The following is a 27,802-nucleotide window of genomic DNA, read 5'->3' on the forward strand; positions in this document are numbered from 1 at the left end:
TTATATTACATTAACAAAAAATAAGAATAAATGATGACTTTATTTTGAAATCGTGCCCCCCTCCCCTTCCAAAAAAAATAATATCAGTGATGAAAAGGTAACGTTAACAGAAGTAACTAGTGTTGTTAAACGGATCGATTTTTAAAAAGGGCTAAGCCAATATATTTTGCCAAAACATATTACGCAGGCTGGAGATTTTGTTCATAAATTGAAGAATTTGGATAGCTATTAACGAAATCTTGAGGCTATTATGTTAAAAAATTAATTCTTTAATAGACAGATATTTGTTATAAAGTGTGTCGATATTTTTGTATCTAGACACTTTAAGCATCATTAGTTATAGCGTTTTTTTTAAGGAAACAAATTTTTTGCAAAAGTAACGAGAAATACTTTTTGGAAAATGCAAATGGTTTTTCCCAAGTGAATATGGGAAATTTTATATATGTGTTTTTATTAAAAAAAATAAAAAAATTTAATTAATTTTTCCACCCATTTATAAAAAACAATGTATGAAAATTTCTAGCATTTAAAAAGTGCGTGAAAATATTATAATAAATAATATCGGAATAACTAATTGTATTTATTTACTCATATTTTAAATGATGTTAGGCATATTTAATTCATAAATTTGGACCTTTTAAAAATTACTTGTTATAAATTATTTTAAAAAATTTATTCCTTCTTTTTTTTAAAAAAAAGGAACGCATCCCTATTAAACTAAGATTTGAAACATTTCCTCCCAGTACGGAATGTCGTATCTATATCATTTTTTTAATATCAAATATTGTAATCGTTTTCATTTTTTATTGTAATGAGACAATTTTTTTTGGATATCCGATTTTCCAAAGATGCCACAAGTCTATTTAACTATTTTCAGATCTACCAGTATTAAATTGTATATACATCGCTGAACATTCCAAGTGTTGGTATACATTATGATAAAAAGTTGATTTTTTGATAATTTTTTACATAGATAATAGTAATTTTTTATATAGATAAAAGAAATTTTTAATTCATTATTTTATTATTTTTTGAAGCTGAAGTAAATTGGGGGCTATGAGGCCACACCAAATTTAATTTCGTTACCGGACAATAAAAGTCTTAGCACAGACCTACTAACAGTTTGGATATAGCATAGATGTTTCGGATTAGAAAACAATTGATCGAGAAATCGATGGTCATATTATGTTCGGGTTGATTGTAAATTTCAAAAGGCATACCGGATGAACTGAAGGATCAGTTTGAATTCATAATCATGGTAAATAATATGACTAATAGATATTACTGAGAAATTTGTAAGGTATTGGCATATTCCTAGTACAAGTTTTAATTGTAATATTGGAAAATTAAAAATAATAATGTGAATATGAATTTGCATCATTTATGCTAAATATACGGGTTTATTAAAATTGATTAACAATTGAGCATATTTAGAAAAAGTTGTTACAGTTAATGATCTAGTTAAAAAATAAGAGAAATCGTTTTACCCGTCAGATATCTACTAGTTAATTTAAAATGTGAAAACTACAGCTAGATCTTGGTAAGGATTATTCTATTCTATAGTTTGATAAACCTTTTGATTAGCATCCTGATACTATTGATTCATTAATCGGCGATAAACTCAACTGGATGACAAGCCTGATGAATAGGGAAAAAAACATCCACAACTTATTAAAACTTTAGCTCACATGTACGAAGAGGATTGATATTTGAATATAAACAATATGATCAATGGATCATTATTATTATTATGCATAGGTTTAGTGTTACGACCTACAAGTACAAATCTTACTGAATAATTCTATTATTCTATTATTCGTTAGCTTAGGGTTGATATTCTCTGACCCCAAAAAATATTACAACAAATTTTTTCCCCTATTAGTCAATCACCATACTTTTATCTTTATCTTAGTTTTAATAATATTTACTAAAAATTAATACCTAGTGACCTTTAGCATTACCATGTTTTATTTTGTTACTCTTTGAAAAACGGAAGTGTCTTTTTTTAACCACATAGTGTCCTAATATCATTTTTTGAGATATATTTTTAGAAAATGTCAAATAAATTTTAAAAAAAATAATTTTAATTTTAATTATATTCTTGTAAATTAGAGAATATTTTTTGGATATTTTGGCAATAAAAGTTATAATGCCACCGGATAACTGCTTGTCGAATTGAATAGTATTTTATAAGCACTCACTTTATAAAGGGTTTAAGGTATTTTTTTTTAATTTGGCCATTACTCAGGGATCACTTTAATAAGGTTTTTAGATATTATTTTAAATAAAAAATTTTAAGTCATTATTTGATCTTAATAGTTGTCCAAATTAGACTTTTATTAGATATTTGCTTTTACAAAACCTCAAATGAAAATTATAATACCGTTATATCAGATCAATACATGCTGAAATTGACCCGTTTTAGCTTTAGATATTTTGTAGAATGTAGATTAAAATACGTATGTTGACGGAGACTTACTACCTTTTTAAATTTCATTTCAACAGTTTTATTGCCATACCTTAAATTTTAATATTTAGCAATTTCTCTGATAATTTTATTATATTTATCAATTTCTCTGATAATTTTATTATGTTTATCAATTTTATTAAAATATAGGATATGAAAGTTTATATGAAACATTTCTTCCTTCTGATTTATTTTGAACTTTTCTTATTTTTGAATTTATTTATTACAAAAAAATGTGAATAGGCAGTAAACACAATAATAAAAAGAATTGGTAGAAAAATCAGCTTATTATACTTAAAGATATTTATTAATAAATTTATGTTTTAAAAAAAAAGCATACAATTTTTGTTTATTTTTATGACAAAATATTATATTTCAAAATAAATTATATTATTTATACCTATTTTCTTAATAAAATTTATATTATGAATGCAAAAATAAATTCTGTAACTATCGCGCGACTGGTTGTCATATAGTACATGACCTGCACTGCCATTCATGCAAAGAATGCATTCCTAGGTTAATGATGCTTACTACCAAAGGGAGTACCGAGTGAATCGTGATTTTACTTTTATTTGATACATATTACCAAATACCAAAATTTATTAAAATGTAAAGAGTCCTATATTATTTAACATATATTATAACGGAATCACGTGGTCGAGTCCGGCTTCCTTTATATCATCCTCCCAAGGACGGAACCATCAAGTTAGATTAAGAAAAAAAATATGATCATTGCTGGGATTCGAACCAATAATTATCGGATTGGTAAGCAACGCTCTTGCCGACTAGCACAGACGCTTTCCAAAAATCATGATTTTTCAAATATATATTATAAATATATTTGATAGTACCAATCAAACAAAATTCAAATTTGATAGGTAATACCTTAAGGTAGTAAGCATCATTAACCGTATTCAGCATCTACATGAGCGGGAGGGGTTGGAATAGTTTGCATCCTATTTTTTTGAGGAGGGTAAAGGGTAAGCGACTTTAATGGGGGTAGGATAAATTTTTTGGAGGGTTATCTATTAAATTTGAGATGAAATAGGACAAATTTATTGCTGTAGAAATAATACTTTTATTATAGAACTATTATAATACAATTCATCGACCAAATCTATATATTGCAAACAATTATATACATTGTTTTCCAAATTCTGCATTTAAAAGGTTTAGATATTTCAGCAAGCTCATATTGCTATAATAATGAATTTATTGTAAATAATGGAGGTTTTAATTGAATTTATTATCTAAAAATAAATCCTTTATATTTACAAAATATTGATAGTTGGTAGTAGAAATAGATTAATTTAAGTTATTCTTTTATAAATTCTCTGAAAAGATTATCATTATAATTTAAGTGGAAATAATAATGGAGAAATATCGCCGCCTAAGATGGGAATTTTTTTTAGGGGGGTAGGCAAAAGTTTTAAAGGGGGGTTTGCATCCAGTGAAAATTCTGTCATGTAGACACTGACCGCATTCTAAGCTATCATTGTATTGCCTGCCCTTAAATCTGTGCAGATTCCATCGATCCTAGAGCCTAGTGGTCTTTTTAGATCTGATGAAAAACGTCCAGATAACATTACCCAAATTCCTTAGAAGAGAAATCAAACAACTTTTCCTGCATAGATTCCCTCGTCTCTACAATTAGCACAAACATCATGGACATCAAAGAGCTATTCAATTAATTAATATTCGGAAATATTCAATGCACACATTTTTATGCCTATGATCTCCTCTAACTTAGCTACATTTGATAGCCGTGCTTCAACATACTTCAAGGAACTCGGTTCTTTTATTCGTAAAATCACTGATAAACCTAGGGAAAGTTTTACATTAGGCAAAGACTCTCCATTGCCATTCATAACTCGTTGATTATGTCATTGGAAACCTCCATCCTAAGGAGCTAACCTAACTTTTTTATTTTTGTTGCATATAATAATTTTTACATATTACAATTTTATGTTCTTATATTTTAACATATGATATATTAAATATACATTAATTATAAATATATTATTATAAAATAATCTAAAACCTTAAATGGCTCGGTTAAATTTTTTTAAATTAAGGAAAAAATGAATTTGAGCGATATTTTAAAAAAAGCCCAGAATTTAAGTGTTGAGCTGGAAGGGACTTCAACTATACCAAAAATTAATAGAAACATTTATCAAATACTAGAAGAAGGCCAGAATTTTCTTAAAAATCAAAAGTCAGTGAATCAAGATAATGATCTCTTTAAAGCGTATGGCTAATTTTATTGTTAAATTTAATCTTGATAACTTATAGTTCCTTATTACTCGGTAATCGGGGTATAACGGTTCCAGAATTAAATGTTGAAAAATTCCAGAGCAATATTCCAATGGAGGAGTGTGATGCTCCTCATGAGACAGATATTGATGTAATAATTATAATTAATTTTTATATAATTAGATAAATAGGGCATATTAAAAAATCAAACTGAAAATTTACTAATTACACTAATAGAGGATAGCAATAGATTGGTAATTTTTCTTGTTAAATAAAATTAATTATAGTTTATAAATGTATAGTCAGACAAAAGTTGTGATGAATTTTGTAATAGGGTTATGAATGACCTGTGGAGTAATGAAAAAAGAAAATTGCTATTAGAATTAGGAAGCTTTGCTCCATCAATGATTGGACCTTTACACAAGCCAAAAATTTTTGAAAATAAACTGAAGAATAAACCTAGAATTAAAGTTAGAATATATTATTATGCTTTTCTACAATTTAAATTTTTTTAGAATCAATCACTTAGTTCCAATGATTCTGTATTAGAAAATTCAACAAATATGAATTTCACTTCATCCCATCTCATTACAAATTCTGTTAATAGACCAACTTGTTTAGAACCTTTAGAATCAGCTCAGGCCATACGATTGATTGAATATAATTATAACAAAGCTCTTGCAGAAAAATCAAATGAAGATATAGATGATTATAATCCTTCATTATTTCTTTTGCATAACTTCAATGAATGTGCAAACATGTATGGAGATGAAGTAATTTAATTTATATCATAATCTTTAATGTTCCTTTTAAGGGGAGCTAGCTCTGGCTCCCACTATTCCAAAAAAAAGCTATCATACATCTATTACATTATCTTCCTGATAATATATTTGTGTGAGTCCAAAAAGATCTCCAAAATCATTGGAAGATATTTTCAATGCAATTGTATGTATCTTTTAGGGATTTGTTTTCTTATAAAATTAATTGATTTTTTAATTCCCTATTTTGATCCCTGCTTATCCATTCCTAATAGTGTTGTTAAACGGCTAAGTCAAGTCGACTTAGCCTAAAATCTAGTCAAGTTTTGAGTCGCAAAACTTATTTCAATTTGAGCAGCTCAATGAGCCGCATGAGTCGGCACGATGAGTTAGCTTCAGAGTCGGCTTTAAGTAAACAACTTTAATGAGTATAATATATAGAGGGACTCTGAAGCCGACTCATCGAGCTGACTCATGTGGCTCATTGAGCCGCCAATTTGAAATGAGTTTTGTGACTCCAAGTTCAATGTTGAACTCGACTATTTTACAACACTAGCCGACTCTGAAGCCGACTCATGCGGCTCATTGAGCCGCTCAATTTGAAATGAGTTTTGCGACTCCGACTTGAGTTCAGAGTCGTAAAAACTCGACTATTTAACAACACTAATTCCTAATTCAATTTGAATTCAGGGTGGATAGTAAAAGCGATGATATTATCATCCTTATAAACAGTTGAAAATTGCAATAGTTATTAAAAAAACTTATTTTTATAAAATTATAAACCTTTTATCAATGCCATGTAGACTCTACAGAAGGTTGGCAAAATCTAATCCTACAAAATCATTTAATCTTGAAGTAAGTCTAACTAGCTGGAATAGGTTTTTGCCAAAGGCTCCATAACTTGAAATATTATTCATTTCAAAAAATAACGATTATATTACCATTTACTTGGCTATATTCTTTAATAAATTTATGTTTCTATTAGTTAAAGAATATATAAATCATTGTTATTACATAAAGATCTTGCAGTTTTTCACTTAATATTTTATTTAACAATACCTTGATTGATTATATATATTCCATTTGGTATTTGTACATATCAAATATCTTCTCATATTTCTTATTATATTATCAATATATTTGTGGGCATATTTTGTTAATTACATAAATTGAAATGAGCTTTGGGATATAATTTTTTAAAAAGCTTTCTTTGCATCAGCCGTGGTCACTAAATTGATATTGGGGCAGACACAGTATGAATATTTTGGTTTATAACTTTATGTTAATCAGGATATCATATATCCACAAGTTGAAACTTGTCTCAAAGATTTCACTTCTCTTAGAAGAGTTAAATATTTTTTGTAGAATGGAAATGGAAAATAATAGTTACATAAATTTAAATAAATAAATATTTTTATATTATCAACAAATGCATTAATTAGGATGATCTTTTAAACAATTTATTCAATAAAATTAATAGATTGCAGGAATGTTAATCTTCCACTCCACCTCAAAAAGGTGTTATCTCCAGATGAGTTTTGAAAAATAGCTGGGCTCCAGGTGTGGAGCAGTGTTTTTTAACAATACTGTTTAAATCAAACATTTATATCTTATAATTTGAAAAATTTTATATATAATATAACTCAATTCATATATGTATGACTTAAATTTTCAACAAGTAAGTATTAATAAATTTTTACCTTATTATATAATAAGCAATTTTTATTTTAATATAAATTTATTATGTTTTATTAGGATGTTAGGGAAATGTGGGACCTACTTTGCAATGTCATAAAAACTCCAAATTTATCAGATCAACCAGCAAAAATTTATAGAGGCTCTGTAGAGTTTCAATGTCAACATATCTATCAAGCCAAACAATATCTGGAAAAAATGTAATAGTCATAAAATACAAATGAATGAAATATTTTGATTAATTTTATTAATTATAAATGTTATTAAGATATTCCATATATGCTGAAACAACAATATCAAAGATGGAGTCCCGCCAACCCTTGTCTCATAGAATCAACCCTGACTCCAAACTAGCCTTTAAAACCCCACCATTATCTTCCCCCACCATGGCCCAGGCATATTTGTTGGTCAGAAAATTTTGCTTTACCCTTCTAGTCAGTAATAATACCAACAAGGTCTCCTTAAGCCAACAACAACATTCTTCCAATAATTCATTTGGTGCTTACAAGGAAGTCTTAGGACAGGAGAGCCAATTTACTCACAGCAGGGATTTCAACAGCAAACTTAGCTTAGATGGGGTGCCAATTTGGGCTTTCATTTATGGTTGCTTTCGACTTGGTCGTTACCACATTGCCCTCATCTATGCCAGATTTGTCAAGTTTTTTTTCTCTTATTATTTTACCAAATAAAAACATGTAAATATAATTATACTGCCACACATATACATCCATGATAATAAAACCTAACCCTCATGAGATAAGATGGTAAATCAAATCCTGTAACGTGTTTTGCTCCAAATTTTAGTTGCATATACAATAAATTTTGTAGATTCCCTGCTAAAGTTTCCCATATTCTTACACTTAATAACAAATTCTAATTTTATTTTGTGATGACTTTTGTAAAAGTCATAATTTTTATTACTAAACATTTTTCAATCACTATGAAATTTGAAATATTTATTATTCAACAATTATTAATTAATAAAATATTTTTGTTATGCAGAAAAGAATATAATGGGGATATTTTATTTATTTTCGCTATAAAATTTATATTAAAAAATATAACTAGAAAAGGTAAGATAATTTCTACCATAAGTCTCAAAAAGCTAATAACTCATAAAAATGCATAAACCTAAATTTAGCACACATAGGCTCAAAAGTATCTATTTTATTTTTATATTAAAAAAATATGGGTTAATTTGTATTAGAAGTATGCGCTGCTAACTCATGCTGCCACCACCAACTGTTTGTTTTATAATCTAATTGAACAATTTTACCAATATTTAAGTTTTAATTAATGGCATATGATTATAATTCTTATAAATTATATATCGATTATATATTTAGATATACTTATTTATTTTTTTGCGCATAATCGAATGAGTGTTAATATAATATGTGCAAGGAAGGACATGAGTTATCTTGTTGTGAGCTCGGTTTTTTTTGGAGGATTTTAAGTCTCCAATAAAGAAATGATGATTTACTGTTGTTGAGTATTAAGAGAGGGTGTGAGGTAAAATTGGTTATAGGAACGGGGCGGATCTGAAGTGAAAAAAATAAATTTAAAAAAAACATATAACTTACATTAGGTTATATTATGGTCTCCTTAGATTATAATATATTAGTTTTATATAAAAGGACCCATAAAGTTAAAGCCAATATTACTACATATAAATTGAATAAGATGGATTTTATGAATAATATAAAATGGAAAAAGATATTGAAAGAGCTTACCACCCGAAAAGGTTAAAGCTAAAAAGGGATTTTTTTTTTGAAAATTAAAGCTCAGGATTAAGTTGAAATTAATGTTAACCGGAAGTTGATATGAAAATGAAATTTACGCATGAATATGATAACCAAAATGATGTTATAATGATTACGGAAACCATTATGTAGAATTCGCACTAATAAGAAAATGTGATAAATAAATTTTTATTTGAACCTTAAAAAAATTAGTGCCTAAAATTGCCTGTTAAATTTGGAAAATTAATTATCATATTTTAATATATTTAAAAAATAACTGTTTTTTTATTTTCCTACTTGTTATTTTTTCGCAAAACCTGACTTAGAGTGTTGTACAGATTGTAATGGAAAACATTTCCATTTTTTTTAATTTTGTAAATAAAAAATTTTTAACTTGCAAAAATTGTTAAGAAAATTTAAATATATTATTGTAGCAACTTTTTTGCAAATAAATTAAAAAATATGGAAAATGTTTTTTATCGAGTTTGCACCATACTGTAGTTACTTTAACGGCACTAAGATATGGGATTCTATTCCACGGGAATTATGTGGGAATCTCATAAATTCAAGGCCTTAACAGAATAATGTTATTTAGTGTGAATGGTCATGCAATTAGTTGTTAAATAAGGATTAAACCTAAATTTTGAATTTAAAAAAAAATTATGAATAATTATTCAATTTAATTTAAAAAAAAATAATACTCAGAATATTTGTAGCCTTATTCTGAATTCACTGTTTCCGCTAATTCGCGACGAAGTATACACAAATCAATGTAAAATTATTATATTTATATCATATTTTGTATACTTCGCCGCGAATTCGCGCTAACTGTGAATGATTGTATACGCGATTTGCCCAAGTGATGCGAAATATATCGTTTGCATATGCTACAAAATCAAGCCAATAATAGGTATAATGTATAAATACGGTGCGAAATGATGAAATCGCCATGGCTGTTTACGTATATTTTCAAAAAATATTATAGATCTGACGAATTAGCTGTGATTTCATTGGCGATTAATTTCGCATTGCTCGGACAAATCGTGCCTACTATAAATGAGGCGTTAGTCTTTATAGTAAATAAATAAATAAAATCTTTCTAAATTTATTTATTTTTTTTGGATTTTTTTTAATTCATACGAATTTAATAACTTGTCAGTGGCTTAATATGTGTAGCGCGAATTGGTGAAGTATACAAAAAATGAATGATACTTCGCGCGCAAACTCGCGCTAACCTGAACGCAGGGTCATGCGGGGTTATACATTATATGTCGTATTGTGATATGGAATTCACTGGGATTCATAATCTAGATTTTAAAATATGAATAGTTGGATTTAATTGGAAAATATATTCTAGCACATGGAATGTGTGCACACCTTGAAATTCAATCTATTTTGCCCTTAAACTTTTGCGTATTTTTTTTTTCATTTATACAAAAAAAAATATTTTCGCAAAAATATTGCATAATCCTCGAATTTCGCTTAATAGATATCTCTGTGCCATCTATGAGCAAATAGACTTGTGTGTTATATTTTTCTGGATATAATATTGAGTTCGCCATTTTTTTTAAAAATCGGCTCAAATCGAGCCGTTTAACAACTAGACCTGTGCGCCGCCGGTATTTTTATTCACGCCGGAAAAGCCGCCGATTGAGATCAGCGGCGCGAGCCGGCTCGCCGCCGATTTTTATTATGGCGGCGGCGCGGCGTGTCTAATTTTTAGAAAGCATATTAATTATATTTATATATTAAATTATTATTATTTTAATTTGAATACTAACATTAAATCTAATTTATAATTGTGTTTTGTAAATATCTTTTTAAAGTATTATTTAATATATAATTTTTTAAAACTTTATTAGAAAGGTTAAACTAAATCAAATTTATAATTTGTTTCATTCCAGCTCTTATTATTTTGTTTTTAAATATCTTTTAAAATATAAACTTAATATACAATTTATTAAATTAATTATGTAAAGCTTTATTTTGAAAGTTAATAATCTAATTTAATTTGTTTCATTTTAGCCCTAACTATTTTAATGTTTTTATATATCTTTCTAATGTTTAAAATAAATATGAAATCTAATAAGGCGAAATTATGTTTTAATGTCTGCTTAGATTTAATGCCATTTGATTCTATAAACAATAAAGGAATGACAGACTTTCTAAAGGTTTAAAATTTATATAAAATGATTATTAAAAAATAAATTGTTCAAAAATTAGAAATATAAGATAATTGATTCCTCGTCAGAATTGCCAAATAGGACAACCATTAGTCGGGATACACTAGACGATGTTTATTTATCTCTGAGGCGCATGTTTTAAATTTGTTTGACTCTGGACCAAAATTTTGTTATATCACTTTTGATTTGAGGACCGATCATTTCAAGCGTCGAAATTATATCACATTTAGTCTTCATCATTTAGATGAAAATTTTGATTTAAAATATTTTACCCTCAACTAGAAATGTAACTCAAAAGCATACTGGGGAAACAATATTATCTGATATTGATAGTATTGAAGAGGAGTTCCATTTAAAAGCCAAAATAATACAAATAGTAACTGATGCTGGCGCCAATGTCAAAAGAAGCGTCAGATTAGGGGATTATGAGCATCATTTATGCTTAGGGCATGGACTTCATAATTTGGTTACAGTTGTTGGCATAAAAAAAGTTACCAAGATTGATATTCTCATTAAAATAATTAGAAAAATTATTTCAGCCCTCAGATATCGAGTAGCTGATTTGGAATGTGAAATTGAGGCTGAACATGGTAAATGTCTGCATTCAATTTATGAGACAGGTAATATCTTGGATATTGATGATTCTGATCTATACCTTACCATTTTGATATGTCTGATGAATCGGATAATAGAAATGGCATTGCACCAACCAATCCAATTAATGCAAAAACTTTAAAAATAAATTGCCCAACCCGCTAGCATATTATGCTAGGAAGTATTTGCATTGCAAACAAAATTCCTATAAATAATGTTCTAAATAAAATAGGAAAACAATCTTTAAAACTCTTTAATAATGAATAGGATATGATAGATGAGCTTTAAGTAAATCCATTCCGAGAGTCGGTGGAATTTCTTTCCTCCCAAAAAGGATCTACAATAAACTCAGGGTTATCATTTAGCAGTGAAATAGAAGCTCATATACAAATTAATAAATCTGATTGCTCAGATATAATATGCTTAAAAGAAAATATGAAAAAAAAGCTTGACCATAGGTTTCCGATCACTGAACTTCAAGTTATTTTATATTTTTATTAATAAAATTATATTCTAAATATTAAATATTAGCAACTATACTTGATCTAAGATTTCAAAATCCTAATATTGTTTTACAATATTTAAATTCAAATTCTACGAAATCATTGCAATTTCTAATACGACATTTAAAACTTTTAGAGCATGATAGAAATGCTCAGCGTGAAATTCAAGTCTAGGATGGTACATCATGCTCTTATATAGCGAAATTAGCTCGAAAACATTCCCTTCCTATTAACGATTATAACAATATTACTAATCTTAAACAAGAATGCCATATTTTACTCAGCCAGAATATTATTTCAGAAGAGGATGCATTGCTCTTGGAAGAAAAAGCGACTGGAACTTCCTATGCATGCCAATTTAGCTAGGAAGGTTCCTTGCATACCTGCAACCAGTACACTCAGCAAAAGAATTTTTTCCATTGCTGGATTAATACTCAATGCTAAAAGGAGTTCTTTATGTCCTATAAATCTTGATAAAATACTGTTTATTCATGACAATTATAATTTTGCTAAATCTGAATTCTGACTTATCATATTTCATACTTCATATTTTGCCTGCATTACAAATTTTAATTATAATAAAAATCAATAGGATATTTCTTATATGTGTTGTTGGTATGAGTCTGATTAAGTAAAAATAAAAATACAATTCCTTAGTTTATTTCTGAGAATGAGAAAATACATAAATTTAAATTGGAGTGAGACGGGAAATAATTTAAGATCAATTAAACTATGTTAGCAATGTGTTAGAAAAGATCGCCTACATAAATTATAAAAAATGTAATACATTAATTTATAAATTAAATTCATTAAAAAATATATTGATTTATAAATTAAATTCATTAAAAAAAATTTTTAAATAAATATTGCGCCGCCGCCGCCGAAAATTTAGTAGGCGGCGGCGAAATCGGCGCGCCGCCGAACGCCGATAAAAAATTTTTAAAAAACCGCCGCTGTTGATTGAGACATCGGCGCACAGGTCTATTAACAACACTAATAATAATAAGATTTCAAAAGTTTATTGCAAAATTGTCTGAAATTTACAGTGTGGTTGGTTACTCTGCGCATGCTCGAATATATTTTCTAACAAATCCTATGAAAAATTCCTAATCGCCATGAATTCCATATCCTAATACGACATATTTATATTTTATAGTAATGGAATGAAGAAGAGGATAAAATATATTAATTTTTTTTTCACCCACCCACAAAAGTATCTTTATATTTATTTTGAAAAAAAAGACATATAATCGGCGAAACATTTTTCAATGCGCTCGAAGCTCTGGCGGAAGCTAATGAAAGTGTGGACTCATACACTGACTATATTAGGGATAAACATATTTCGACCGAGGAGACAGGATTCACTCAAAGTTTTGATTTGCGTTCAAACCTGGAAATCGAATATAAAAAGACGGTTAAATTTGTCTCCGACCCTTATAAAAAGTTTATATTTTTTTTGGAAGAAAATTTCCCCATGAATAATTATAATATGAGCGGGCAAATTTGAAAGATTTTTTTCAGGCTTAATGAGCAGAATTGACTTATATTTATTAAAAATTATTAATGTCATAATATTGCATATTTTGTAAGTTTATTCAGTAGAAAGTATTAAAATAAAATTAATAAAGAACCAAACCAACCAATAAAATAATTTTTTAAGAATTAGACGAGGGTTGTGCAAATTATTTAGAGAAATGAGCTCGCCATTGGGTGAATTTTGAGAAATTAAACCTGGGGGGGGGGGGAGCGATGTTAAAACAATGAGTGGGCATATCAGTTATAAACTCGCCCAATACACACCTCTACCTTAAATCCCTTTATAATGGTAATCAGCTAAAATTAGAAAATATATGACGTGCCTGCAAATTTTTTTTTATCGAAATTGAAAGGGGTTGGACGAAAGTCTCAATTTTATTTATCATTTTAAATGGATTGACCAATTATAGTTCTATTTGCTCTTCTTCATGCCAAAAGGTGGGAAAAAGAAAGGTTAGAAAGAAAATGGATGAAACAAGATTAACTATAAATGCCTCACATTTTTGAATTCATAAGCACTATATCAGCCTAACTTAAATTACGTATATCTCATTTTAAAGGAGGCATAATATGAATATTTTGTTAGACCTAATAAAATTATACAAAAGCTTGTTTAATAAAATGCACTCAACCCCTATCCCCTTTTCCACTCCCCCTCCTATGCAAGTAATAGTTGTGGAGGGAATTGACATTGTACATATTTAAACGAAGCATTTCATTTAAACAGGGCTTGTTATTGCGTGGTTGGTAGACTCGATTTCGAGGAAACGTTGGAGGAAATAATGCCCAAGACAGATGATTATTTATGGTTCAAGCTCTGCTTAGTCGGTCCTGAACCCAGCGTTTTCGATCAAACGCGCTTGACCGAAACCGTTAAAAGTTTTACTTCAAAAATAAATACAATAATATCCTTATGATTATATTTGTTCTATCTCCCATTTATAATATTTATTTACTTTACGTTTACGATTAAAAGGACTCGGCCATCATCATTAAAAGCTCGGCTATCCTTTTATTTATTAATTAGGGAGGTGCCGATATTTAAATATAGAATCGGCCCAACCGTTTAACGGCCGATATCGTTAAATATGTCTTTCCAGTTTCTTATAGATTCGTTAACTTTATTTTTTTTTATTATTTATTATTATAAAAACAGATAAATCCATAGGACAACGATCCTCACAACATTCAAGTGCCGGCAGCAAACTTCTATTTTCGGAGTTACAGAACTCTTTGCTCAAACAATATGGTAAACCTCAACTATTTACTTTTTTTTCAAACCTATATTAAAAAAAATAAATATTTAATACCCAGGTCCTGATTACTTTAAAGCACGTGACCGGCCATGGCTCTATTTCAGGGTCTTAGTGCTGATCGCCCAATTCGAAAGCGCCATTCAATTCCTTTCATCACTCGTTATAACCGAAAGCCACGATAGGATTATGCTTAGCCAAGCCGTTAATTTAGCTGTTGCCTTACTTCAAGCCGAGTCCTTGCAAATAACGAAAAGGGTCGAAGATGATTTGAGTAAAAAAAAAAAATAATTTATTGCACAATATAGCATTTTTCTTACTAACTTCCTTTTGTGGCAGGTTATCAATAAGTTACGGGTAGGGTAGAGCTAAAGCGGATACTCTCATTCAAATAAAATATAATTCACTTTTATACTTTAAATTTGTAATTTTTATATAAATGATATATACAATATTTTTGTTGCTTAAAATATTACAATTTGTTGATAAATTAAATGTGATATTAATTAAAGAAAGGTGAGGAATTGATTTTTTTAAAAAAAATACTTTTTCTCTTCTTTGAAATATGTAACATAGATTTTGGTCTTTCTTAAAATTGTAAATGCTCACGAAAAAAAGGAGGTAAATTAGTTATACAGGGAAATGGAACAGAACTTTTGGACACGAACCGGAAAGGGAAAATTAAGAATGGGAATGATGACTTTGCCAGCCGAAAAATATTATTTAGAAAATTAATTTATTCAATAATTAATAGGGAACAAATATGCGTGCAATACAAATTAATAACGTTATCCACAACTATTAATTGACTAATTTTACACATTTTAAAAGATTTAGAAAAAACAAATTTATTTCAGAATTTGTATAGAGGTACCCAAACTGTGAATTTCAAGCAATTGTGTGAAATTTATAAATACGCTTAATTTATATGGATCTTTCATCTAAATTAAAAAAAAATACTTTAAAATTTATGGCGAAAATTATCTGAAATTCATAGGGTAGATACTCTACATATTCTGAGTACATCTTCTATTAAGTCGGAATTATTATTTTTTTCACTGTTATTTATTTATTTATTATTCAAAGTAACGGAAAATAAGGCCAGTTTTGGGCCTTCCTACAATCTCAACGTCTCCCGTCTCGTGTCCCTTTACACGAAATGTTTCGAACATTATGACGTAGAGGAAGCCTTAAATTATTACTTCACCCTGAGGTAAATATTAAATAAATATTATATTATTATTGGGATACGAACCAAAATTGATTTTTACTATTTTCTTATACAAAATGAATTGTGTGATTCAAAACTTTTCTCCGAGTTAAATGTCCGCCACAAAAATTATAAATTTGTAAGATTTTATGGGATCCGATAATCAAAAAAAACTGTAATCAGGGTAAGTTCAATGACATAAAATAATACCTAGACTGGCGATGCATTCATTAAAAGTGTACATCAGTGAAAACAGCTGGTGTCACCATTTTGATTACTATTAAAAATTTTAATCGAGAGGCCAATTTATTCCTATGTCTGACGCAAATTTTATTAAAGAATTGCCTGATCATCGAGATAATAAGGAGGCAAGTTATCAATTTAATAGTAGTTTTTAACGTGAGAATAATTACTATATGGGTTACCAAAATGGCCCATCCAGTTGATTTGCATTTCAACGACACTTTCAAATGCATCATTATGAATGCATCGTCGATGCATCGTCAGTATAGGTATTATTATATGTCAATGGGTGTTGCCCCATCTCACGAATTTGCCCTGAGGGAATGTCGCGCTTTTATTCCTCGAGTTTTTTTCCCTTTGACTTGCTCGCTTGCGCCTCACTAAGAAAATTATTTTTTTAAACGCTTTTGAAAAGGAATAAGGTTAGTAAAAAAAATGAAATATTTATATTAGCTTAAAAGGAGGATTTTTTTTTTGAAAGATGGCAAATATAGATGAGGATTGGATTTATCTTTATGTATTGGGATTTGGAATTTATGGGTTTTTAATCATTTACCGAGATAGATCTTTTAAATTTGAAAATTCTGATTTGACCTAAAATATATTTTAGCAAGTGTGTAGAGTAGCAACTATATAAATTTCAGACAATTTGAGCCATATTCTTTGTGTATTTTACTATTTATATAAAATATATGTATAAAAAGAATGATTATAAAATAAGCGTAGTTCAAAAGTTAACAGCAGAATTGTCTGAAAATTTACAGGGTGGGTACTTCTATACTTGCTGGATTATCCTGTCAAATAAGATTATTTTAAAATTTTAGAAACTGCATTTAGGATTAAAATCCCAATGGATTCAATAACCCAATGTGACTTATAATATATTATATTAAAAATTTTATGTTAAAATTGTTGTTTTTTTAGAATAAGAGCTAGAGTGGTGCCAATATTAAATATCCAATCGAGACCGATATTTTCAAAAAACCCCATCCGATATTATTATTATTAATTTATGATTGTACATAATTATATAAATAATTATTTATCATTTTTTACAATTCATAATTTTACTAATAATAAATGAATTAAAAGGAACCAATAATTCAATTTAATTGTTTTTTAAAAAATATATAAAGAGTAGCTAAAAAAAATTTGATATCACTTATATTTTTATATATATTATTTGCAACACTGCCCTTTAAATGAGAAGATTAAATTTTGCGGAAATACAAAATACATATTCGTGGTAAAGAACCATCGCCCTTGGCCATGAGAAACGGAAAATTTAAATTTTTGTTTTTCCTTATAGCTTAGCTAAAATAAAATTTACATAGAAAATATTAATTTTTTTATGACATTTGTTCAAGGATAGATGACAAATTAAAATCAAATTAAATATTGGTTATCGAATCGGTTATCATGGATATAGGATCGGGGAAAAATTTGTGGACCGGAACAAATAAAATCTTTTAAGATAAAATTGTACGCGAAAGAGGAGGTATATTATATTCATTTTCAAATAATCTTGTTTATCAATATAATACAAACCCCACCCTCACTTAAGACACGTGCAGGACAATTTTACCTCGCCTTCTATCGACGATTTGACCATCTCTAACACGAACGATAACATGTACGTCTACCACGCGGTTAAGCTTCTCGTGGAAACTAAAAAATTTGACGACATTATCGGAAAAATGTCTCAGGCCGATGGCATTAAAATTGTAATCAATTCAAAATAAAAAAATGTAGAATTATTTATTTTTATTTCACATCTTTTTAAACAAAAATTATTCTTTTTTTAAAATATATTTATAGAAAGATGGTATCATAGACAAATTGGGTAGACACGTCAAATATATAATTAACAAAGCCGCGTCAGAATTCGAGAACAAAGCGCAATACCCCCAAGCTATCCATCTTTACCAATTATCGAAAGTATTTTTATTTATCATAACCGTGAAGATATACGATCGAATCCTTTCCAAGGACTGGGTTGCATTCCGGACCATGACCTTCATTTACATACATTTTTTTACTCCAACCTTTTTATATTTAGTATTAGGGAGTTTCCTTTCGAATAAAATAGAATAGTCATTCTTAAGGCTGTGTCCAAAATAATCAAAAAAAAATTAAATTTCATTTCGAAACTTTTAATTGAGAACAAATAAATAAGTTATTTTAATCTAATATTTATAATTATAAATTAGATTAATATTTTATATCGTAAAATTATAAATACATAATTTTAAATTTTATGTAAATAGTTTATTAATTAATTCAATAAAATTTCCGCAATTAAAAAAGGAGAATCAACTTTATTTAAATTGTTATAGTATTGTTAAATTGCTTGATTGGCTGTGGCATGATTTTTGGACAGGTTTTTGATCGAAAAACAAACCCGACTTAACTCAATGAGTTGATCGGGTGGACCGAGTTTTTCAAATCGAGCACGAACCGAGCAACCTACCTGTGCACAAAACCTGCACCAACGTAATATATCTTCTTTTTTTATTTATCGGTGAAATTCACCTAATCCCTGTAAGATTTGGTATTTGACAAGATGTTATCACATTTACTTTAAAATGTCCCAGGGAATAATTAAGCGAACGCAATGAATCAATTAGCTCTTTTATGACACAAAATTTAATTGAACGAAAATGTGTTTATTTCCCAAAAAAAATTGTAAATGGATATAGAATATCGTTGATTTAATATGTAACAATATATCTCTTTTTATAAGAACAAAAAATTGTTTCGCTTTCTTTCATTATTTTATATTATTATTTATTTTTTTTTCAAAATAAAAAAAAATGATTATTTGTAGAATTACGTAAAGCTTTTTGAACTGATGAGAAAATTATTGTACGGTTTGATAGCGAATCCCAATCAATTAATGAGCGATGCAGCTACTTCTCACGGACTCGTAGCTTTGGCCGAAAACATTGCTCAAATGTTATTTTTTTAAAAAAAATATTCATTATAAATAGGGATTGAAAAATTAAAAAACACATAAGGCAGTTATAATTTTTGGTTTTTTACAAAAAAAATTTGACTTACTTTTTTTGAATATTAAAAAAATTGAAGTTTAGTTGAAATACATTTTTTAATTTTGAAATTCACTTTTATTTTGGTTTTCCAGCCCTTCTGTATTCGCATTGTTTCCAATAAATCATACTGTGTATTTAATATATCGGATCCGTTTTTATGTAGGGTTCTTTTCATCAGATTAGAAAGAAAAAAGATAGAAAATTGCGAAATATATTTCCTCTGTTATATATGTTAGCGGCACCGACAATGTATTATTTTTCAACTTCAAATCATTTTTTGAGCTTATTTTTTTAAAATTTATAAATCTGATTTTACAGGAAATATATTCCATCATGTTTAGAATACCCACCCCAGATAATTTTGTCAAGAACTTTTTGATCTTAATATAATTTATATTAGTTTTTCCATTTTTCCATGAATAATTCATATAAATTATAAATGACTCAAAAGTCAACGGAAATATTATCTACAATTCATAGGGTGGGTTACAAACATGATGGAATACATGTCCTATAAAATCAGATCTATAAATTTAAAAAAAAAACGAGATCAAAAAATGATTTGAAGTTGAAAAAATAACACATTGCCGCTAACATATTTATAATAATTAAAATGTATATTTATATTTTGTTAAATATCTGAAAATGGTGTGAGTTGTTATTGTTTAATATAATTTGACCTTTTGCGAAATCAGTAAATTTTTTAATTAATTCTCCCTTTTTTTAAATTTATTTTTGATAGTTACACTGCATCTGCCAACGATACCACGGTTGGCGCTCAGCAAAGATCTAATGTAGTCGAAATGTATCCTGTTGAAAGCACAAATTTTTTCCTTCTATTGGACCTGTGCAAGTTTTTCCGAGCATTCTTGCAGAATAATTATGATGATGCCATCAACGTAAATATTTAAATTAAATTTGCAAAAAAAAATTCAGATATTTCCGCAATTGAATGATTTTTTAAAATAGATATATATTTCCTAGTTAACTAAAAAAAAGATTTAGTTAAAAATCATCTTTATTTTAAAATCGTTGAATAATGCTCCAAAAAGCCAGGAATGATCATAACATAACCATAATATTTAACTGCACTTGAAAAGAATAAAAGTTAATCTGGGTTAGGGTTGGAATTGAAGGTTGAAATATTTACGTGATATATGATATATAACGCTTTTGCCCTCTAGCGTTGAAAGTACAACAGAGCTACGCTAGGTTTTCCTCATTTCCATCTAATTGGAACTAATTTAATTTGGGTAAAAAGTAAAAGATATGAGGAGCCTCTACACGTTTGTGGGCAAGCCGCACGTACTTGTACGAACAACATTTCAAAAAATGTTGTTTAAACGTCTATAGGCTTAATAAAAAAGGAGCAGGACAAAAAAAGTGGCTCTACCTTAAAACTACACTATAATTTTATTTTTTAAGGGTGGGGGGGGGGGGGGGGGTGGATAATTTTAAGCTTAATGTATCTTTAAGTAAGTGCCAGTTTATTACAATCGATTTTTAAAAAATTCCTGTATTTGATTTCCTATATATTGAAGAATTTATTGATTACCATGAAAAATTAAGAAATTAATACAGTGAAAATCAAGAATTAAAATATACCGCATTTTTGAATTCAAAATCTATATAGTAATTTGTTTTAGTAAGCAAAATCTACTAGAGTTGTATATGATAGTAACTATTTTGATTGAGCGAAAATTTTGAGTTGTGGGCTTTCATTTGAAATATTTTGTTTGATCGAACTAGTTCTTTGATAGAATTCTTGCAGTTGTTAAGTTTTATAAATTGTTTCATATTGATATTTAGTTCCATCACATCCTTTATAGTTTTGTAGTACCATAGTGATTTCTATTTCGTATATGTTTCCATTTGTATATGTAAAGTCATGTTATGGCATCGTGTACTAGATTGTGATCAGAGTTTATTTGTGGACTAGGAACTGAATTCGGCGTTTTTTTAACGTTATTGTTTATTGGAGTATGATTTTCCCAAAGATTTGGGTTTGAGATGATTCTTGGGTAGAAGATACCATTTATTGTCCGGAGGCAATTTTCTATAAAGGATTGGAGTCGTCTATTTTCTGTCTTGTTGGTTTCCCATATGCCCCCTCCATAGAGTAATATAGGAATTATTGTGGAGTTTTGTAAATACCGAGATCTCTTGTTTTCCATATTTTCATATACATACAAAAAGCACCCCTCGCCTTTTGTATTCTAATCTTCATTTCTTCTTTGTAACTGCCTTTGTTATCTAATGTGACACCTAAGTTTTGTCTACTATTTTAATTGCATTTCCTCCAACCATAAAATTTTCGAGCGGTGGTGCGTTTGGGGAGGGGAGAATAACTGTTTTGTTGAAATTTATCTTTAGTCCTACTCTATGACTCAAAATCTCTAATAGATAGAGTAAGTTTTTGGTTTCGTCAATACTTTTGGAGATTACCACGATGTCATCTTCGTATGATATTATTCTGTTTGCAAAATGTATCATATCGTTTGGCCATAAATCTTTTAACTCGACGATAGCTCTCATATTACTCTATGGAGGGGACATATGGGAAATTACCAAAACAGAAAATAGACATCTTCAATCAATCATTAACAATTGCCTTCGCACAATATGGTATCTTCTACCCACTAATCATCTCAAGCTCAAATCTCTGGATAAAGTCAAATCATACTCCAATACATATAACTTTAAAAAAACGCCGAATACAGTTCCTAGCTCACATAATAAAAAAACTCCGACCACAATCTAGTACATGATGCCATAACATGGCTTTATACATACAAATGGTAACAATACACGAAGCAGAATATGTCAGCAGCAACGTCATTGGGTACGCTAATATACAACAACCTAATAGTTAGGATAGCAAGAAATTTCTCGATTTCTGCAACTTCAAAATTGAAAACATCTTCTTCTGCCACCGCGAAATAAACAGCTACACCTTTATGAGAGCTCGGCAGAAATCTCAAATCGATTTCTTCATATCCAATATTCACCGGTGGTTTGATGACGTCAAGGCATCTACTAATATAAACCTGTCGAATCATAAAATGCTCAGAGCTAATATTACCGAAAATATATGGGGCTATCATAACAGTAGCAGACAAATTTCGATGGGATCTAGTACAAATCCTTTGAAAACAAACTTTACACGCAAACTCAGCATACTACAAACGCCGGAAGATCAAATACTTTTTGATCAAACATTAAATCGGAAAAGAGCTAACTTTCTGAACGTAACCTGCACGGAAACGTAGTAGAATGCTGGAAATTTTTCAAAAGGGATCTTACTGAATCATATGATGGGTTGATTCTATTCCTACAATTATCTACTATATATGTTAGCGTCAATGTATTATTCTTTCAACTTTAAATCATTTTTTTTGAACGCGTTTTTTTAAATTACAAAAATCCGATTTCATTGGAAATGTATTCCGACATGTTTACAATACCTATCTTATGAATTTCAGAAAATTTTGCCTCTAACTTTTGAGTCATTTATAATTTATATAAAAAATATATGGAAAAACGAATATAAATTATTATAAGTTGATAAAATATTCTTAAATTCACAGGATTTAAACATGATGAAATACATTTCCGGAAATCAGATATTCAAATTTTAAAAAAAACGCTGAAAAAATGATTTATAGTTGAAAAAATTAAACATTGCCGGAAAAAAGCTCATCGCCGCTAATATATATATAATCTAATATTTTTTTATGAAAATAAATAAAAATTAATATAAACATTTAATTTCAAACAAACAATTAACTTTATTTAACATGACACAATTATAATTAACATTTGCTCAAAATTCAAAAATCTTCACAGATCGTTGCTCTTTTGAAGATCAAAAAATGCGAAGATTTTTTCGCTAAAAAAAATTTTGAGCTTGCTCAAAGAAGATTTTTGAGCAAAATAAAAAATATTTTTTGTAAAAAAATCTTCTATAATTTTGAGAAAATATTTTGAGAATTTTATAATAAAATAAAATCTTTTGTAAGGAAATCTTTATTAAAACATTTTTGAAATTTTGATCTTAAAATTTTTTGTGCAAATATTATTTTGGTAAAAAATTCTTTAAAAATAAAATTTTTATTTTATTTTTTGATCATGAAAAAAAAATTTTTTTTTTGAATAAGTTGTAAATGTGTGTGAGAGAGAATTGGTCATGGTCATAATACCGATTGCATTTTTTTAAATATTTGGTTTAATAATGATTATTTTAAAAATGTTATACTAGTTACAACACAATTTATTATCATCAAAAAAATTTATATATTTTATATTTCCATACAATTACTGAAAATTAATAAATCTTTATAAATTGACCAATTTTATTATATTTTTTTTAGTTAGAGAAAGATAATTTATTGTAACAACCTTTTAGAATATATCTTTATTTATTTTTTAAGGAAGCTTTTATAAACGAAAGATGCATTTTTTAATTACCATAATCGAAATGAGCCTTTAATCTTTCTTACTTCTTTTCCGATAATCTTATATATAATAATATCTTCAGATAATCGAAAATTTGAGGTTGATACCTGGCAATAAAGACGATCTTAAAAATTGTTTAGACAATTTTGGACTACTCAAAGACGAAGTAAAAAAAATATATCGGAATTTTTTAAGATTTATTATTTACACTTTATTATGTTTTTCATTCATTTTTTTCCTTTCAATTATATCAAATTAACCAGAAATTTAAAAAAAAAAAAATCCCCCACCAGGACTGGAAAATAGGAGTAATTTTTAAATTCTGGCCTGGCCTTCTCTGCAGATCTCTGATATACTCTTTTATAAAAGCCGGATTACGTTTTTGACAATCACGGTCTTCTAACCCGAGTTAAGTTGAAAGGGCTATGGGACAGGAGCCCCTTAAAAATGCCGGTTTGTTACCCTTACAGTATCGGTTTAAACTCGATACATTATTTTATAAAAAAATATCTTTTTCCCCTTCCCTTGATCTATGGGTTCAAACCAAACTGGTATTAACCGTTATTATTTACCGTGAACACTTAAAAAATTTGTCACCCGAACCTCTAAAAATTGATATGAGCTGGTTTGAACCTCATATTTAAATCTTTTAAAGATGATTAATAATCAGTTTTGACCGATAATAAGTATCGTAATTAATTTTAGATATAATTGTTATTTGATGGCGCTGGTACCCAAGTTAGCATATATATTATATATATATTTGTGTGTCTCACCCCTAAAATTTATTCTTCCTTCTAGATATAATTTTACAGAAGAGAATCTTAAAAATATTAAAATTATTTACACGGCTCAATACTATATTTCAAAAAATATTCTTTTTTTGCAAAATTCTTTTACGCTTATATGCGTTTTAACCGGTTTTTAAAAGTTCAAACTGAACCGATTTCGTTATTTTTTGCGAACCGAACCTAAATCATCCGTTGTAATCTTAATCGAACCGATATTCGTTACGATGGATCCCATCCTTAATCCTTCCCATTTTATAAGATTTTAAATGTGAGAAAGAAAATACAATAATGCAGAATTTGATTTGCAGGTGAGCGTTATTTTTTAAATAAAAGGAAAAAAATCTAAAATATTAGTCTCTCAATAAACACTATACATACTAGTATATTTTATTTTTTGGTGTCGGTGTAACCTGTTTAAAATATTTTTACAAAATAAATTTAACAATATTGTCATTTATGAGTGACAATATATTTTCTTACAAAATATGGGCATATTTATATTTCTATTGATAATGACAAGTATAAATTTCATTTAATTATTTGGCTAGTGAAAATTCACGTCAGACGTGCACTTTTTTTATATCGGTTTTTATTTTAAAAACACATTCGTGAATTATCCTTATATACAAAAGAAATATCATCAATTTTTGAATGGTAGCTCGAAGTTTCTCCAAATTTCTTTTGGTAAACCTTAGAACTGTTTAAAAATTATTTTATGAAACCCTTTTCTTGGATCATATTAATTGATACATCTAGAATAAATATTTAGATATCGGATAAGTTTAATGGAAAAAATGAGAGTAATGTAGCCGATGCGTGAATGAAAGTGCTTGAACTTATAGGTTTTGGGAAATCTGAACTTTAGATCAGACTATGCTTTTTTCAAAAGGAAAGAATGACTGAATAAAATAATCCAGCAATCAGGGAAAATTAAATTAAAAGGTAGTTTTATTTATAAAAACTTTATAAACTTATAGGTGAGGTTGATGTTTCCCGACATTCTTGTAGCAGTCATGACGATGTACAACAAACGTTTAAAGAATTTAAAAAGAGAGAACAAGGATACGCTTTCATCGTCGTTCTCGGAATCCACTAGGGATAATTTGAATTTTAGCGGTGCTAGCTTTAGTTCAGACCCTAACGCTGGAGCTAAGTTTAAGGTTCTCTATATTTAAAAAAAATGTATATTTTCCTTGATTATTGTTTCATGTGTATTTTTAATATCAAAACTGAGTTGCTTATATTTGGGATTCGATAAATCGCCTCAGATTACATCGCGTTTTACATATCTTTTTCCGTAATGTTCCCAATCAGGGGGACTTGGACTTATGAATGGTCCACATATTACAGGAATGAAACCCGTACATAATTTAGGAAGATTCTATTCTTTTAATTTTTGGTAGACGACTGCACTTTAAAAAATGAGATGCACGTGACTATTTTTCAAAACATGAACATGGAAAATGGGGCGCGTTTCAAGTCCTTATATCCAACATTTCCTCTTCCATCTATTTACTTAAAGTTCGGTTTCATAGTGTTTAAATAATTTACTTGCTTCCAACAATTTTTTTTTAAAATATTTTATTGAGTTAACGAATTATAAAATTGATTTATTTTAATATAATCTAAAATTTTATTCGTTTAAAAAAATAGATGATGCAAGATTTAAAAGCGAAAGCAAGCACCTTGATAACTTTTTCGGGCATGTTACCTTACCGACTTCCAGGGGACGTCAATGCTAAATTAGTGGAATTGGCTGGAACTATGAATTGAAAAAAACAATAACTTACTTCATAATAGAAAGAATTATGATAATTTAAACCTTTTATATATAACTGTTAATATTGTAGAAAATATTATTTTGTGATGTTTTTATAAATAGTAAAAAAATATAAGTTTTTATTTCTTGTATAGATTTCATGAGAACCTTCATGATTTAAATTTTAAAAAAGAAAAAAATTACGAAATTTGAATGCTTTAATATTTTCCCATTTTAAAATTTAATTTCCAAATTATTAAGAAAAAGTATCATATAAATATATCTGTTCCTTTTAATTTTCTCACTAATTATGTAATATATTGGGTTTTTTTTGATTAAATAGAAGAGTACTAAGATTTTTCCCCGTTCAAGGATTAGCAAAGTGTCAAACATGTTATAAGAAGTCATTCTCGTTTATAGAGAAATGATAATCCTTTGCCTAATTTTGATTTGATATTTCTTTTTGGGAGTGTATAACCTTAAAACTTAAATATATTGTTTGATATTCAATTGAATATTAAACATTATTAAATTGAAAAATTATTTTTTATTTTATTAAAAAGTACAAGAATTTAATATTCTATAAAATATCTTAAAAATTGAGATGAAATATAATTCAAGATCATCCATTTTTTTCTCATCAATGAGATAAATTAGTTCTTATTGTGATGGGTTATAGCAAATATTTTATCACCTAACAAAATCAGATAATAAATCGAAAATTCTGTAAAAATAGTATACAGTAATAATAAACTTAACCATGAAATGATAAATTGGAATGCTATTTTATTTGTGAATTCTAAAGTGAAATATTCTGGCAAAACAAGATCAAATATCAAATCCATATTTTGAAAACAAGGTTCATGTTCTAAATATATTAGAATATTATGTGTGACATATTAAAGACTAATTTATTAAAATAGGCTAGGACTTTTTAGACTAATTTTAAAAAAATTAAGTCTTACTTTTGATTTCCGAAGAAAGCATAAATAATGTACAATCACTGTAATAGAGATTGGTGCCTATAATAAAAAAAAATGATGGCCGACCCAAGTTCTATTAGAAATTTTTAAATAATGTATTATTCCTTATTAAGGATATTATATTTTTCTTTAAAATTTTGTTTTCATATGTACATCGTATTTTTTTCATCATTTCTAATATTTGAATATTTATTTATGCAAACTAATAAATTTAATTTATTTTTAGAGTAAACGGTCCTCTTGATCTTGAAAATTAACTAAAACGAGGTTTAAATAGTGTAATAAAGAATATATCCGTGTTTATACAATTATTTTAGGCAGATA

The 27,802-nt window shown here is 28.0% G+C and overlaps 1 protein-coding gene and 1 long non-coding RNA gene across 2 annotated transcripts; both read left to right on the forward strand.

Moving 5' to 3' along the window:
* Nucleotides 1–610: 610 nt before the first annotated feature.
* LOC135923320 (uncharacterized) lies at nucleotides 611–1,987 on the forward strand. The gene is made up of 3 exons (XR_010571182.1): nucleotides 611–926; nucleotides 1,038–1,258; nucleotides 1,585–1,987. It is a non-coding gene; the product is annotated as an uncharacterized LOC135923320 (long non-coding RNA).
* Nucleotides 1,988–4,521: 2,534 nt separating this feature from the next.
* On the forward strand, nucleotides 4,522–26,607 carry LOC135923319 (nuclear pore complex protein Nup93-like). Its single transcript, XM_065458002.1, has 19 exons — nucleotides 4,522–4,718; nucleotides 4,763–4,874; nucleotides 4,915–4,977; nucleotides 5,026–5,193; nucleotides 5,239–5,496; nucleotides 7,237–7,376; nucleotides 7,445–7,834; nucleotides 13,441–13,641; nucleotides 14,462–14,613; nucleotides 14,891–14,983; nucleotides 15,049–15,261; nucleotides 16,074–16,200; nucleotides 18,005–18,164; nucleotides 18,259–18,378; nucleotides 19,268–19,395; nucleotides 20,233–20,389; nucleotides 24,028–24,111; nucleotides 25,714–25,896; nucleotides 26,390–26,607. The coding sequence occupies exons 1-19, from the start codon at nucleotides 4,552–4,554 to the stop codon at nucleotides 26,507–26,509; spliced, it is 3,036 nt and encodes a 1,011-aa protein (XP_065314074.1). The 5' UTR covers nucleotides 4,522–4,551; the 3' UTR covers nucleotides 26,510–26,607.
* The last annotated feature ends 1,195 nt before the right edge of the window (nucleotides 26,608–27,802 follow it).

The sequence above is a fragment of the Gordionus sp. m RMFG-2023 genome, chromosome 2 (assembly GCF_954871325.1).
Source record: "Gordionus sp. m RMFG-2023 chromosome 2, tfGorSpeb1-WG-v2, whole genome shotgun sequence".
NCBI classification, from domain to species: domain Eukaryota; kingdom Metazoa; phylum Nematomorpha; class Gordioida; order Chordodea; family Parachordodidae; genus Gordionus; species Gordionus sp. m RMFG-2023.

Excerpts from the sequence above, each read along its gene's own strand:
- LOC135923319 (XM_065458002.1), top strand. The coding sequence starts at position 4,552 with ATGAATTTGAGCGATATTTTAAAAAAAGCCCAGAATTTAAGTGTTGAG. Across the intron at positions 4,719-4,762 it reads GATAATGATCTCTTTAAAGC|TTCCTTATTACTCGGTAATC; the intron begins GTATGGCTAATT and ends GATAACTTATAG. Across the intron at positions 18,379-19,267 it reads ATCTTTACCAATTATCGAAA|AATTACGTAAAGCTTTTTGA; the intron begins GTATTTTTATTT and ends GATTATTTGTAG.